Source organism: Ornithorhynchus anatinus, chromosome 8 (assembly GCF_004115215.2).
Source record: "Ornithorhynchus anatinus isolate Pmale09 chromosome 8, mOrnAna1.pri.v4, whole genome shotgun sequence".
Lineage (NCBI taxonomy): Eukaryota > Metazoa > Chordata > Mammalia > Monotremata > Ornithorhynchidae > Ornithorhynchus > Ornithorhynchus anatinus.
This window is the reverse complement of record NC_041735.1, coordinates 25,720,987-25,732,996: the sequence shown is the minus strand read 5'-3', so window position 1 is coordinate 25,732,996 and position 12,010 is coordinate 25,720,987. Positions and strand designations below refer to the sequence as shown.

General features: G+C 43.5%; 1 protein-coding gene across 4 annotated transcripts in view; it reads right to left on the bottom strand.

Moving 5' to 3' along the window:
* Positions 1 to 12,010, bottom strand: part of ARHGAP40 (Rho GTPase activating protein 40) — a 90,351-nt gene that overhangs the window by 56,745 nt on the left and 21,596 nt on the right. For 2 of the 4 annotated variants that reach the window (XM_029071007.2, XM_029071008.2), the window contains exon 1: positions 5,948 to 6,115. The exons of the other annotated variants lie outside the window; for them this stretch is intronic. In XM_029071007.2, coding sequence (XP_028926840.1) covers positions 5,948 to 6,063 — 116 coding nt within the window. In that variant the 5' untranslated portion in view covers positions 6,064 to 6,115. Of the gene's footprint in view, positions 1 to 5,947; positions 6,116 to 12,010 lie in introns of those variants that run through there. 4 annotated transcript variants of the gene reach the window in all.

Genomic DNA, 12,010 nt, shown 5'->3' with positions numbered 1-12,010 from the left:
TGGAGGCATTTTCTGTGAAATCACCTGCAAAAGAGATCGGTCAGTCAGTGACATGATTACTGAGCATTTACTGGGTGCAAAGCATTGTACTGAGCTCTTGGGAGAGTACAATAACACAGTTGGTAGATATGTTCCCTGTCCACAAAGAGCTTACAGTCTAGAGGGGGAGAAAGACCAATTAGATTACAGATATGTAAGTAAAGTGCTGCGAGGCTGAGGATGGGGTGAATAAAGGGTACGAAGCCAAGTAAAAGGGCAATGCAGAATGAAGAGGGAGTAGGGAAAATGAGGGCTTAGTCGGGGAAGGCTTCTTAGTGGAGATGTGATTTCACTAAGGCTATGAAGGTGGAGACCACCCTCAGGCTCGCACCTGGAGAGGTTCCAGTACTCTACGATTCTCGGCTACATGAGGGAGAGGCAAGCAGAGGCCTACACATTCCATTCCTAGCTTGGGCAGTGGCTAGCATGTGGAAGGCAATCTGATACAAGTCAAAATTCACCTGTGCTGGGCAGCGGTGCCATGGGAGAGAGTTAAGCGCTGCAACTCAGGTTTACTGCACGGAAGAAGGCAGGGTAAACTACGTCCGTATTGTTACCAAGAAAACTCTGTGGATTCACTAGCAGAATGATTGCAGGTGGAGAGTGGGGTGTTCTGGGAGAGATGGGTCCATGGAGTTGCTATGGGCCAGAGACGACTCAACGGCATATGGACAAGAAAATGAGGGTGGGGAGAGTTATGGTCTGTTGGATGTAAAGGAGATGGGCCCTTTCCCCTTGGCCCATCTGCCCAAAGCCACTGAAATGGGAGAAAAACCAAGGTGGATACAGGGGATATAGTTCCTGATTTTCTGGATGTGATGATCAGAACTTTCAACTTCCACTCAACAACCTGCCATTCAACTTGGCTCAGGGTAGAATTTGAGTGGGTAAGGGGAAGATGCGGAATCGACTACCGGTTAGAGCAGAAATTTGAAACAATAAAGTTCCAAATTCTCTCAAGTTGCCTCACTATATTTTCTGTCTATATACATAACTAACGCTCAGTTCCTAAACTCCAGCTGTCAGGAAATACAGCCAATCAATAGTATTTATTAAGTTTTTACCCTATGCAGAACACAAGTACAAAGGAAAGGACAAAGTAGTAGACATGATCCCTGCCCTCAAGGAATTTACAATCTAGCAGCGCTTCCAACATCATCAGTGTTTCCCAAAACTTGAACTCAACCATTTCAGTAGTTGAAAACACTGGTTAAGAGGCATGCTGCCGAGTTTTAGAATTAGAGCAGGGGTTTGGGTTTCACAGTACATTGGCTTCTTTAACCTCTGGCCTAGCTAGTGAGTAGCTTGTCAATGACTAAGCCATAGACATTTCATACCTCAGATGATTTAACGTTATTTGTGGATTAAATAACCCTTAGCCCTGCACCTCAGTTTCTGATTCTGCAGAATGAGGATGCTAAACCTCCAGGCAACTTCCCTGTTCAGATACTCCCGTTTCCCATTGGCTTCAGCATCTGTGAACGATCTGGTCAGATGGGTGTACAGATTTTGTTTCCCAAACTCAGGGATCTGTGTAATGTTTTTAGAGCTTAAACAAAGTAATAAAACTTGTAGTGCTTGTTAGACACTTATTAGGGGTCAAGCCCTGTTCTAGGCCCTGGGGTAGATACAAATCAGTTCCCTTGTCCGCATTCTCTCTCTGATCTGGAACTCTTTCACCTTTCTTATCCAACAGTCCACCGCTCCCCACTCCTTAAAAGCTATCCTGAAATCCCATCCCCACCAAGAGGCCTTCCTCAAAAAAGCACTCATTTCCCCTACTCGCTCTTCCTTCTGCATCTCCTATGCACTTGGATCTTTACATCACCTTATAACAATGGCATCTGTTAAGCACATACTATCCTTCCAGGTACTGTACTGAGCACTGGGGTGCATACAAGCAAATACGGTGAGAGTTCCTGTCCCGCATGAGGCTCACAGTCTGAAACCCCATTTTACAGATGAAGGAACTGAGGCACAGAGAAGTTGAGGGACATGCCCAAGGCCAATCAGCAGACAAGTAGCAGAGCTGAGATTAGAACCCATGACCTTCTGACTCCCAAACCCATGCTCTATCCATCGTTCCACACTGCCACGCTCAAACTCAAAAAACTTAAGTACACTTATCCTGTCATTTCCCTCATCTCTAATTTATTTCACTGACTCCCTCTAGACTGTAAACTCCTTGTGGGCTGGGATTATGTCTCATAACTCTAATGTACTCTCCCAAATCCTTAGTCAAGTGCTCAGCACAGAGTAAAGCTCAAAAATCAACAACATTTATTGATCGGTTACTGTGTGCACTAAGCACTTGGAAAGTACAAAAATAAAAGAGTAGGTAGACACATTCCTGAACTATAAGGAGTTTACAGTCTACAGGGGGGAGACAGACATTAAAATAAATTATGACTATGTACATAAATTCTGTGGGACCGAGGGTGGGGTGAATAAAGGGTACAAATCCGAGCGCAAGGGGAACACAGATAGGGAGAGGTAGCAGGGGAAACGAGGGCTGACTCAGGGGAGACCTAAATACCATTCATTGACTGATTGATTAATTTCCCTGAGCCCAAGTTTCCTCATCACTGAAATGGAAAAAAGAATACATTTTCTCCTTCCCCTTTAGACTATGTGTCTCGTGGACAGGAACTGTGTCCAACCGGATTATCTTGTATCTAGCCCAGCGTTTAATTCAATGCTTGGCACAAAGTAAGCATTTCAATCTTCTTCTTTAAATGCTGTCATTTCCAATTCATAGCAACTCTATGGTTTTCCATAGAGTTTTCTTGGTTAAAAAAAAAAATACAGAGGTGGATGACCATTGCCTTCTTCCATGCAGTAAAAACTTAAGTCTCTGCTATTGCCTATTTAAAATTTGGTCACTCGATCATCCACCTTTGACGTTTTCCCATGTCGCTGCTGCCTAGCGCAGGTAAATCAACTTTGTCTCACAATTCAGCTTGGACCTTCCCATTCTGGGTAACCCAGGAGAGAGAATCTCTCTCAGGCGCATAGCCCTTACCTTCAGTGGTGTACACAATCTCTCCTGCCACGATAAGGCATTGGTTCAAAGAAGAGCGTTTCAATACCACAGTTATTATTGCCGTGATCCAACATTTTAGCCCCTACCTAGTGTCCAAATCAAAGCTCATTAGCTATTCTATGTAAAGGTTCAGAGGGGAGGGAAGTGCAAAACAGAAGTGAGGATTCCAGAAAATTTATTTTCCCACCTGGGTGTATTTTTGCCGTACTGGCACATAAAGCAAACAGGAAGAATTTTTATTGTCTCACAGATCCTGTTGGATGCTTTTTTTAAAATAAAAGGGTGGGTGTGGGGGCCAGATATACAAAAGCAGGGAACAGTTAAGAAGGTTCAGCAGTCCTCTCAATCACAGTTTTACAGAGTAGCTTGATAGTAAAACCCTGATGATCAGAGTTTCTTTATATTATACATGTAAATGTGTAACTACACACACACACACACACACAAAGCCAGGATTAGAACACAGGTCCTTCTGACTCCCAGATGTGTGCTCTGTGTGTGTGTGTGTGTGTGAGTGAGTGAGAGAGAGAGAAGGAAATGCTAGGCAAGTTCATGCCCCATGGATTAAAACGAACATCTCACTGCACTAGGCTACATTCCTTCTTGGCTAAATGATTAAAAACACATTGTGGAATTTGAAACGATCGTGATGTAAAACCCTTGGGTACACGTGCAGGCTGGAAAAATTCATACAGACGAAACCTATCATGGCAATGAGGCACAAAATACAAACTTAGCAACAGGAGTTCTTCCAATTAACTATTCAGGGTCCAGGCGTATCCAATTGTTTTAATAGAATCCCACCCACTGCCACATCATCTTTGACTACTGACAGCTGTGTGTGTGTGTGTGCTACTGTGTGCACACAAAACTCTTGCAAAATGGGTGAGTACGGGCTTCCGGGAAAAAAATTCCAGATTGAGCAGTTGTAGCAAATTCCAGGGAGACATATTTGACTCAAATGACCAACATAATGAACAAGGACCCTGGCAGGTTAACAGCGGATCAAACTGCTTAAGAGATTTACACACAGGGGAAAACTGGGAAATAGAATCGCAATCCTTGCTTGAATTTTGCCAACTCTTCTAGGTACAGCTTGACATCGCTACGGGATGGGATATCCATCCTCCTCCTCTTACAATCAGTGGTGTTTATTGAGGGCTGGCTGTGTGCAGAGCACAAGACAACAGAGTTGGGAGATACATTCCCTGCCCATGACGAGTTTACGGTCAAGAGAGAACAGGATAACAACCAGAAACTGGGCAGTCCGTGTTGGTAAAACATGAGGCAGCACACCCACGGAAGAGTGGCCTCTTCGGATTGGGAACTTTCTAAGGGGACTCATTCTAACCAGAACACCAACCTTGGCAACTGATTATGATACTGAACTGGTCCTTTAAGTACTGCTGCCATTTTGAGGAATGCCACTAAGCAAGTTCTGGAGCTTGAGAGCCTGCTCTGTTGCATTCCCCAGTTTTCAGAGGACCAACACATTGTCTTTTGACATGCAGATATACTGACAGACTTATTTTGGAAGTGAGGAATAACTGACCTTATTGGGGGGAGAAAAGGAACCAGCCCTCACCTTCTCTCAAGAGTAATTAGAGAAATGGCAACGAGCGCCTTTTGAGACAAAGGTTAAGTGGTTTAATTCTTCAGTAGGCATTTATTAAACCTTCAGTGGTCTCTTCCTATCTTTTTTTATGGTATTTGTTAAACGCTTACTATGTGCCAGGCACTGTTTTAAGTACTGGGCTAGATATAAGTTAATCAAGTTGGACGCAGTCCATGTCTCATATGGGGCTCATAGTCTTCATCCACATTTTACAGATGAGGTAACTGAGGCACAAATAAGTTAAGTGACTTGCCCAAGGTTGCACAGCAGAAAAGTGGCAGAGGCAGGAATAGAACCCAGGTCCTTCCTACTCCCTGGTGTGTGCTCTATCCATTAGGCCACACTGCTTCTCAAATCATCGAATCATCCTCAAATAATCCAACAACTAGGATTTCAGTGAACAGTCACAGATAAAATTTTTGTTTTTCAGGCAGTTTCTATAAAAGGGGTATATTAAAAATAGGAGATGATTGTTTAAAGTAGTTAACTGCAGTGTTTTAATACTTTCACTTGTTGCATTAAAAAGGCGAAGAAAATATATGCAATTCTGATCTATTAAAAAGGTAAACAAATGTGACTGGTTTTATATATAAGGAGCTATTTTCCTCCAACTCAATTTGCAATCTGATAGATACTAAAAATAAATTGAACTAATACTCTTCGTACACACTTTCTCATTTTGTTTGTTTGCTGCATATTCTTGTGGTAAAGTACATCAGTGTCTCCTCCAGAATAGATACCATTATCGACAACTGCTAGAAAAGTGACTTAGAAATCAATAGCAAATACGGAATTGGAGAGAGGAGTGAAGCTAAAACAATTCAGGCAACCTGATGCCGTCCAGACCAAGCATGAAATGAATCCAGGATAAAAATAGTAGTAATACTATTTATTATGGTATTTAGAGGACGGAGAAAGATACCCATGAAGACGTTAAAGAAGAAGGAATCACAAAATTCCACAGGTTAGATCTACCAATATAATTCTACAGTACTCTCCCAAGGTCTTTTCACTGATTAACGTGAAGACCTTCAATATTACATTTTTCTACCATTATTCGCTTGCAAGTTTGTCCTTCCTTCCATTGCACCTCCTTTCTCCTCTCAGTCCTCTGGCTTAACAGGAAGTATTCTTCCTTTCTGCTACCTACCCTCCGCCCCCCGATAAAATTTCTCCTCTTCCTTTCTCTCCCCGGACTGACCCCCGCCCCCTTCGTTAGCCCCGCAACTCGGAACACAAACCCTTAGTACCTGAACGTTCTAGACCCGGGCAAGCGACTGCGATATTCAACTGGCCGCAACACCATCTGGGGTCTGGGAATCCGAGTTCTGGTGAAGCCAGGACACGGCTTCCCCAACTGCTCCATCTTCTCAGTTTCACCCAGGGCTCCCAGTTGGTTGTTCTCCCCCCCGACCCCACCCCAAGTCAAGGCGACATTTTTACGCACATCCCCCAGACAGCCACAAGACAAAGAAGCCGCTTCACTCCTGGTGCTAAATTTGAATCTGCTAAGAGCGAAAGGGAAAAAAAAAATCTGGAGCACCACCTCCTGAGAATTTGGTGACGCTCCTATTGGGAGGGAGCTCCCTCCTCCTCCTCCTCCTTTCTTGGCATGACAGATGGAGCTAACTCATTGTCGACATATCCATGACTTGAAACACACACACACACACAGAGCATTGCCAAAGGTTGGTAAATGCTGCCAACCTGTCTAAACACCTGAAGGGCACAGCACAGTCTATTTTTCACACTAAGCATTAGAAACTCCTGACAACTTATTGTGACAGGTTAAAACCTTGGCTTCATACCATAGAAGCCTAGTCCACCCCTCCCCCACACCACATACTTATAGGCTATCAATGCTCAGGGCTGGGGAGGAACCCTAAAAGAAATCCTCACGACAGGTAATATTATTTATGAGAGGTCAAGGAACCAGCCCGTAGACCTGGGCTGTGGCATTTGAGGCTTTAATCGGGTGGATTTTTAGAGGCATGAGTCAGGATATTTGTTGGGTTTTATGGATAATGACCACCCAGTTTTGCCCCCAAACTTCACTCTAACGAATCGCCCAATAAGCCCTCTTGCCCCAGGAGGGGGAGAGCTTCCTTTCTTTCAGCAGGGCCTTTTCATTGCCCACCCATCTTGGCTTCGTCCCCTGGGGCCAGAAATCTGGGCGCTTGGCCCAGACTAAGACAGACAGTTGTGGAGAGAAGGGGAAGGGTGAGAAACGAGGACCACCCATCATCCGGGACACACCCACCCCACACCACCATCCCCTGCCTGAGGGTGGCCAGATGAAATCTCAATTGCAACTCAAGATTTCTGCACGCCACAACTGGGTGTGAGTGGCAGCTTGTTCTTTGGCGGGTAGGAGGGACTTTTTCAAACACCAAAGGTGGAAAAATAGATGCAGGGTGAGGCAAAAGTCACCCTTCAACTGCACAGATTGCTCTTCTATAAAGGATCTGCTGTCCAATTTTCCTTTGTTTTGATGTCCCTCCGCTCTGAGACTAAGCAAAATTAAAATATTGAAACATTGAAACCAGAGTAAAAAATCATTTATGGCCAGTTATGGAATGGAATTTGCCGCACCCAGGATAGATGCCCCATACGGTAATATCCATCATATCTATTGAGCACTTGCTTGAGCACTATACTAAACACCTGGGAGAGTATGACAACATCAGACACATTCCTTGCCCACAATGAGCTTACAGTCTAGAGGGGAAACAGACATTTATAGAAGTAAATAAATTAAGGATATGTACATAAGTGCTGTGGGGCTGAGGGTGGGTGGTGAATGAAGGGAGCAAGTCAGGGCGATGAAGAAGGGAGTGGGAAGAGAGGAAATGAGGGCTTAGTCAGGGAAGGCCTCTTGGAAAAGATGTGTCTTCAATAAGGCTTTGAAGGTGGGGAGAATAAGATGAATACACTGGGAGAAAACACCCCAATTATGGGACTGAAGTATATGCTCATTTCTACTTTAACATGGTAGCTGTATTTTTTTAAATGGTATTTGATATGCACTTACTTTGTTCCAGGAAAGAATAATAATAATGGTTTTGTTAAGTGTTTACCATGTGCCAAGCACTGTACTAAGCACTGGGGTAAACATAAGCATATGAGACTGGACACAATCCCTGTCCCACATAGGCTCATAAAGTCTCAAAAAACTCCATTTTTCAGGTGAGGTAACTGAGGCACAGAGAAGTTAAGTGACTTTCCCTAGGACACACAGTAGAGAAGTGTGCTAATCCCAGTAGGAATTAGTACCCAAGTCCTCCAAGTCCCAGGCCGGCGATCGTTCCTCGAAGCCAATATACTTCTTAAAGAAGCTCATTTTATGGGGAAATTTGCATCATCGTAACCATCGATTCACTGGAAATTGAAAAGTTGGTAGTCAGAAGAAGCCACCCTAATTGACATTTTTGGATACAAATTCTCATATTATGTCCACCACCAGCACAGTGTTCAAAGTTGTACACTTCTGCTGCTCAGAGCATTTTGCTGTCTACTGAAAAGTTTCAAAAGCACAGGACAAGAAGGCTGAGGCAGAAGCTGAGCAGCAAAGCAGCATCATGCCGTGACCCACAACATGTGATGTTTCTTCCTATACTGAATCTACTGGTGCCAATAATAATAATAATAATGGTATTTGTTAAGCGCTTACTATGTACCAAGCACTGTTCCAAGCGCTGGGGTAAATACAAAGTAATCAGGTTGTCCCCTCAGGGAGGGGTGGAGGGAGAGGGGCGGTCTTAATCTCCATTTTACAGATGAGGTAACTGAAGCACAGAGAAGTGAAGAGACTTGTCCAAGGAGACAGGATTAGAACCCACATCCTCTAACTTGTGGATCATCTTTTACCCATGGTAGACTGGTGCGGTGTTACGCCCAAGTCTTGAATCAAAAAGACACGTAAAGCAGAAATGACAGTACTTCCAAATTCAAGGAGAATAAGGGAGTCAGACGGTACCTCAAAGCAGCAGTAAGATGCTCCCTGTTCCACCACTCTTTCCCGTGAATATGCAACAGCTTTCCCCAGTATCATTTTATCTGCTCTTCATTCTAGGTGACCTTTGCACACAAATGACTTTTCACATCCGGTTCCTTCTCCAGACCAGACCTCCGTCTTCAAGGTGACACGCTCGGCTTTTCTTGCTCATTAAGACGGCCTCGGTTTCGGCCTCGGTTTCCTTTCCTTTTCCATGGAATACATGGAAATCATCCAAGACTCTCAGATGAAGAACTCTACTGTCTTTACAGTAGATTAGAAACACCCAACCCAAAAAGGGGGGGGGGGGTCAGCTACCTGCACTTAAATATTTACCCTTTGGGCACTTGGTATTCACCCCACCCACAGCCCCATAGCACTTATGTACATATCCATAACTCACTGATATTAATATCCGTCCCTCCATTTAGATTAAAAGCTTGTTGTGGGCAGGAAACCCATCTACCGACTCTTGTTACAACTCTCCCAAGCTCTTAGTACTGTGCTCTTAACACAGTAAGCACTCACTCAATGATATTTATCCAGTGTTTACTTTGTGCAGAGTACTATACGAATAAATATCATTGATCGATTTGCGGATTCAGATATAGGACACCTGCTAACTTTGTTCCATCTCAAACAAAAAACAAAGGTAGAGAGAAAAGCTTAGTTGCCTCTTTCATTTGGACTCATTTCACTTACAGCTTTGATGACAAATTCTCTTTGTAAAATGCCCTTCCCCCGGCCACAAATCTGTCATAAGATGAACCAAGTTATTATGTGCAGATATAACATGATAATGGCAAGCTCTACTGGAAAAATCACGGGTCTGGTAGTCAGGAGACCTGAGTTTTAGCCCCACCTCTGCCACTGGTCAAATGAGTGGCCTTGGACAAGATACAACTGCTCTTAGCCTCAGGTTTCTCATCTGTAAAACAAGGATAATACCTGCCCCTCCCTCTCCCAAAGGGAGGTTGGAAGAATGAAGTGAGATAACTAAATTGAAAACAAGTTGGGAAAAAAAAATCAAAGAACCTATAAATTCAAGGTATTAGAAATTTCCCCGGGGCTCAACCTCTTAAAAAAAAAAAAAAAACCACCAGCCTGTTTCAGGTGAGAAGTGCTTTCCTACACCGATCCTTGAGACGAAGAGAAAAACTTGAAGGGACATCTGCTGGTCATGGGCACTAGGCCAAACTTCTCTCTCATGGTAAAATGTGCATTTATGGAGTGCTTATTATGTGCAGGGCACTAAACTAATTACTTGGGAGATTACAATTCAAGAGAAATAGGAGGAAGATAGAGCCCAACCCAAGCCTAAGGAAGCTTAGTATCTCTTTTACAGGTTCAGAGACATCTGGTTTTTGACTCAACAGCTTTGTCACAGCTCCAGGCCAGCCACAGATAAAACTGCAAGGAGACCCCTGAAATCTAAAGGCCTCATTATTCTACAGACATTCCATCTTAGCTGGGCTTTTTTAAGCTTCTGGTGAATTATGAATGCTTAGTTATTGTTACAGCCGCACCACTAATCCCAACCTGGATAGTTTTACTTTCACAATCCTACTACTAACTGGCAATATAAGAAGGATTGCTGCTGACTGCCTTCCGGTTAACAAACACACAAAACATTTCCTACCAACCAGATTTGATTGTTTCCACCCCGGCTCTTAGTACGGTGCCTGGCGCATAGTAAACGCTTAACAAATACCCTCAGATACATATAAAGGATGCTGCCTTTAAGTTTCAGTTCGATATTAAATCCGAAGAACGGGGCTTAATACCAAGTAAAGAGCTTAAGAAGCAGCTATTACAACAACTGGAAAATTAGCACTCCCCCTAAATCTCTGTCCACCTTGACGGCCTGGTTACATAGAGAACTGGATAATAGGTGTACTTCTTCCGCTTAGAACAGTGGTCTGCACATAGTAAGCGCTTAACGAATACCAACATTATTATTATTATTCTTCCATACTAGTGATGTTACTGTTAAAGTTTTCCTTCCGAAGTTTCCTCCTTCTGCGGAATCTTCCCGCAAAATGTTTCAAACGAGGAGGGAGGATAATTCTGCACTTGTTCCTTGGCATTTCGGGGCCAGCATACAGCGGTTTTCCGATTTCGGGTGATCAGGCAGTTTAGCACGGGTTTGGAGAGCATGTGGTCTTTCATCTGTCAAAATCAAAACTGTTTGACCGAAATAACTGAATAAACATCTACCAAGTAGGAGGCATGTTAAACAGTTTCTGGGCTGATTCCGGGTAGATGGAGGCTTCCAGTTTTTCGTGATGGTATTCAAAAAGTCTACCTGCAACTGAACTCTTCTGGCAACAAGATTGGTAATTAAGCTGGATCAGATTGTCCCTCAACACACACAACAACAGGGTATTGTACTAGTGAGAAGCAATGCGGCCCAGTGGAAAGAGCACGGGCCTGGGAGTCAGAAGATCTGGGTTCTAATCCCAGCTCCGCCACTTTCCTGCTGTGGGTGATCGGGAGCCAGTCATCTGACTTGCCCAGGGACTCAGTTCCCTCATCTCCAAATCAGGATTCAACACCTGGTCTCCCTCCCACTTAATCTATGAGCCCAAAGCGGGACCTGATTATCTACCCCAGTGCTTAGCACATATTGAGCACTTAAATACCACAATTATTATTGCTACTAGTCGCTTGAGAAAGTAAAATACAGATAAATGAGCCATTTCCTACCAACAGAAAATGGTAGGAATGGGGACAATAAAAAATATGTACAACTGGGGCAATCAAAATAAACAATAACAATAATAATTATGGTATTTGTTAGCGCTTACTATGTGTCAAGCACTGTCCTAAGTGCTGGATCAAATGTCCCATTACAGAAACAAATATATGTAAGCACAGAGGGTGGGCATAAATTATATATGTGCTTAAATGGAGCTGGGTTTGTACAGCTTGGAGGGTTGGGGACTAAACAGGAAATGCTTAATGAAGAATTTGATATTTTGACACTTACCCTGCCCCACAATCCTCATGAAAATAGTCTTAGGTGAGCAGTCTACTATTTACCCTAACCCTAATCTATTTTAATGTCTATCTCTCCCTGTAGACTATAATCTCCTTGTAGGCAGGGATCATACCCACCAACCCTGTTGTATTGTACAGTTCCAAGTGCTTAGTCCAGTGCTCTGAACACACTAAGTGTTCAATCAAAATCATTGATCGACTGATTGAGGGGCAAGTGTCTCAACAAACGCCACACCATCAATCTCTACAAGTCAGCTTCTGGCCAAAATAAATATATGCTGTGATGTTCATCAGCACTCTGAATACTCCCTTTTCCAGT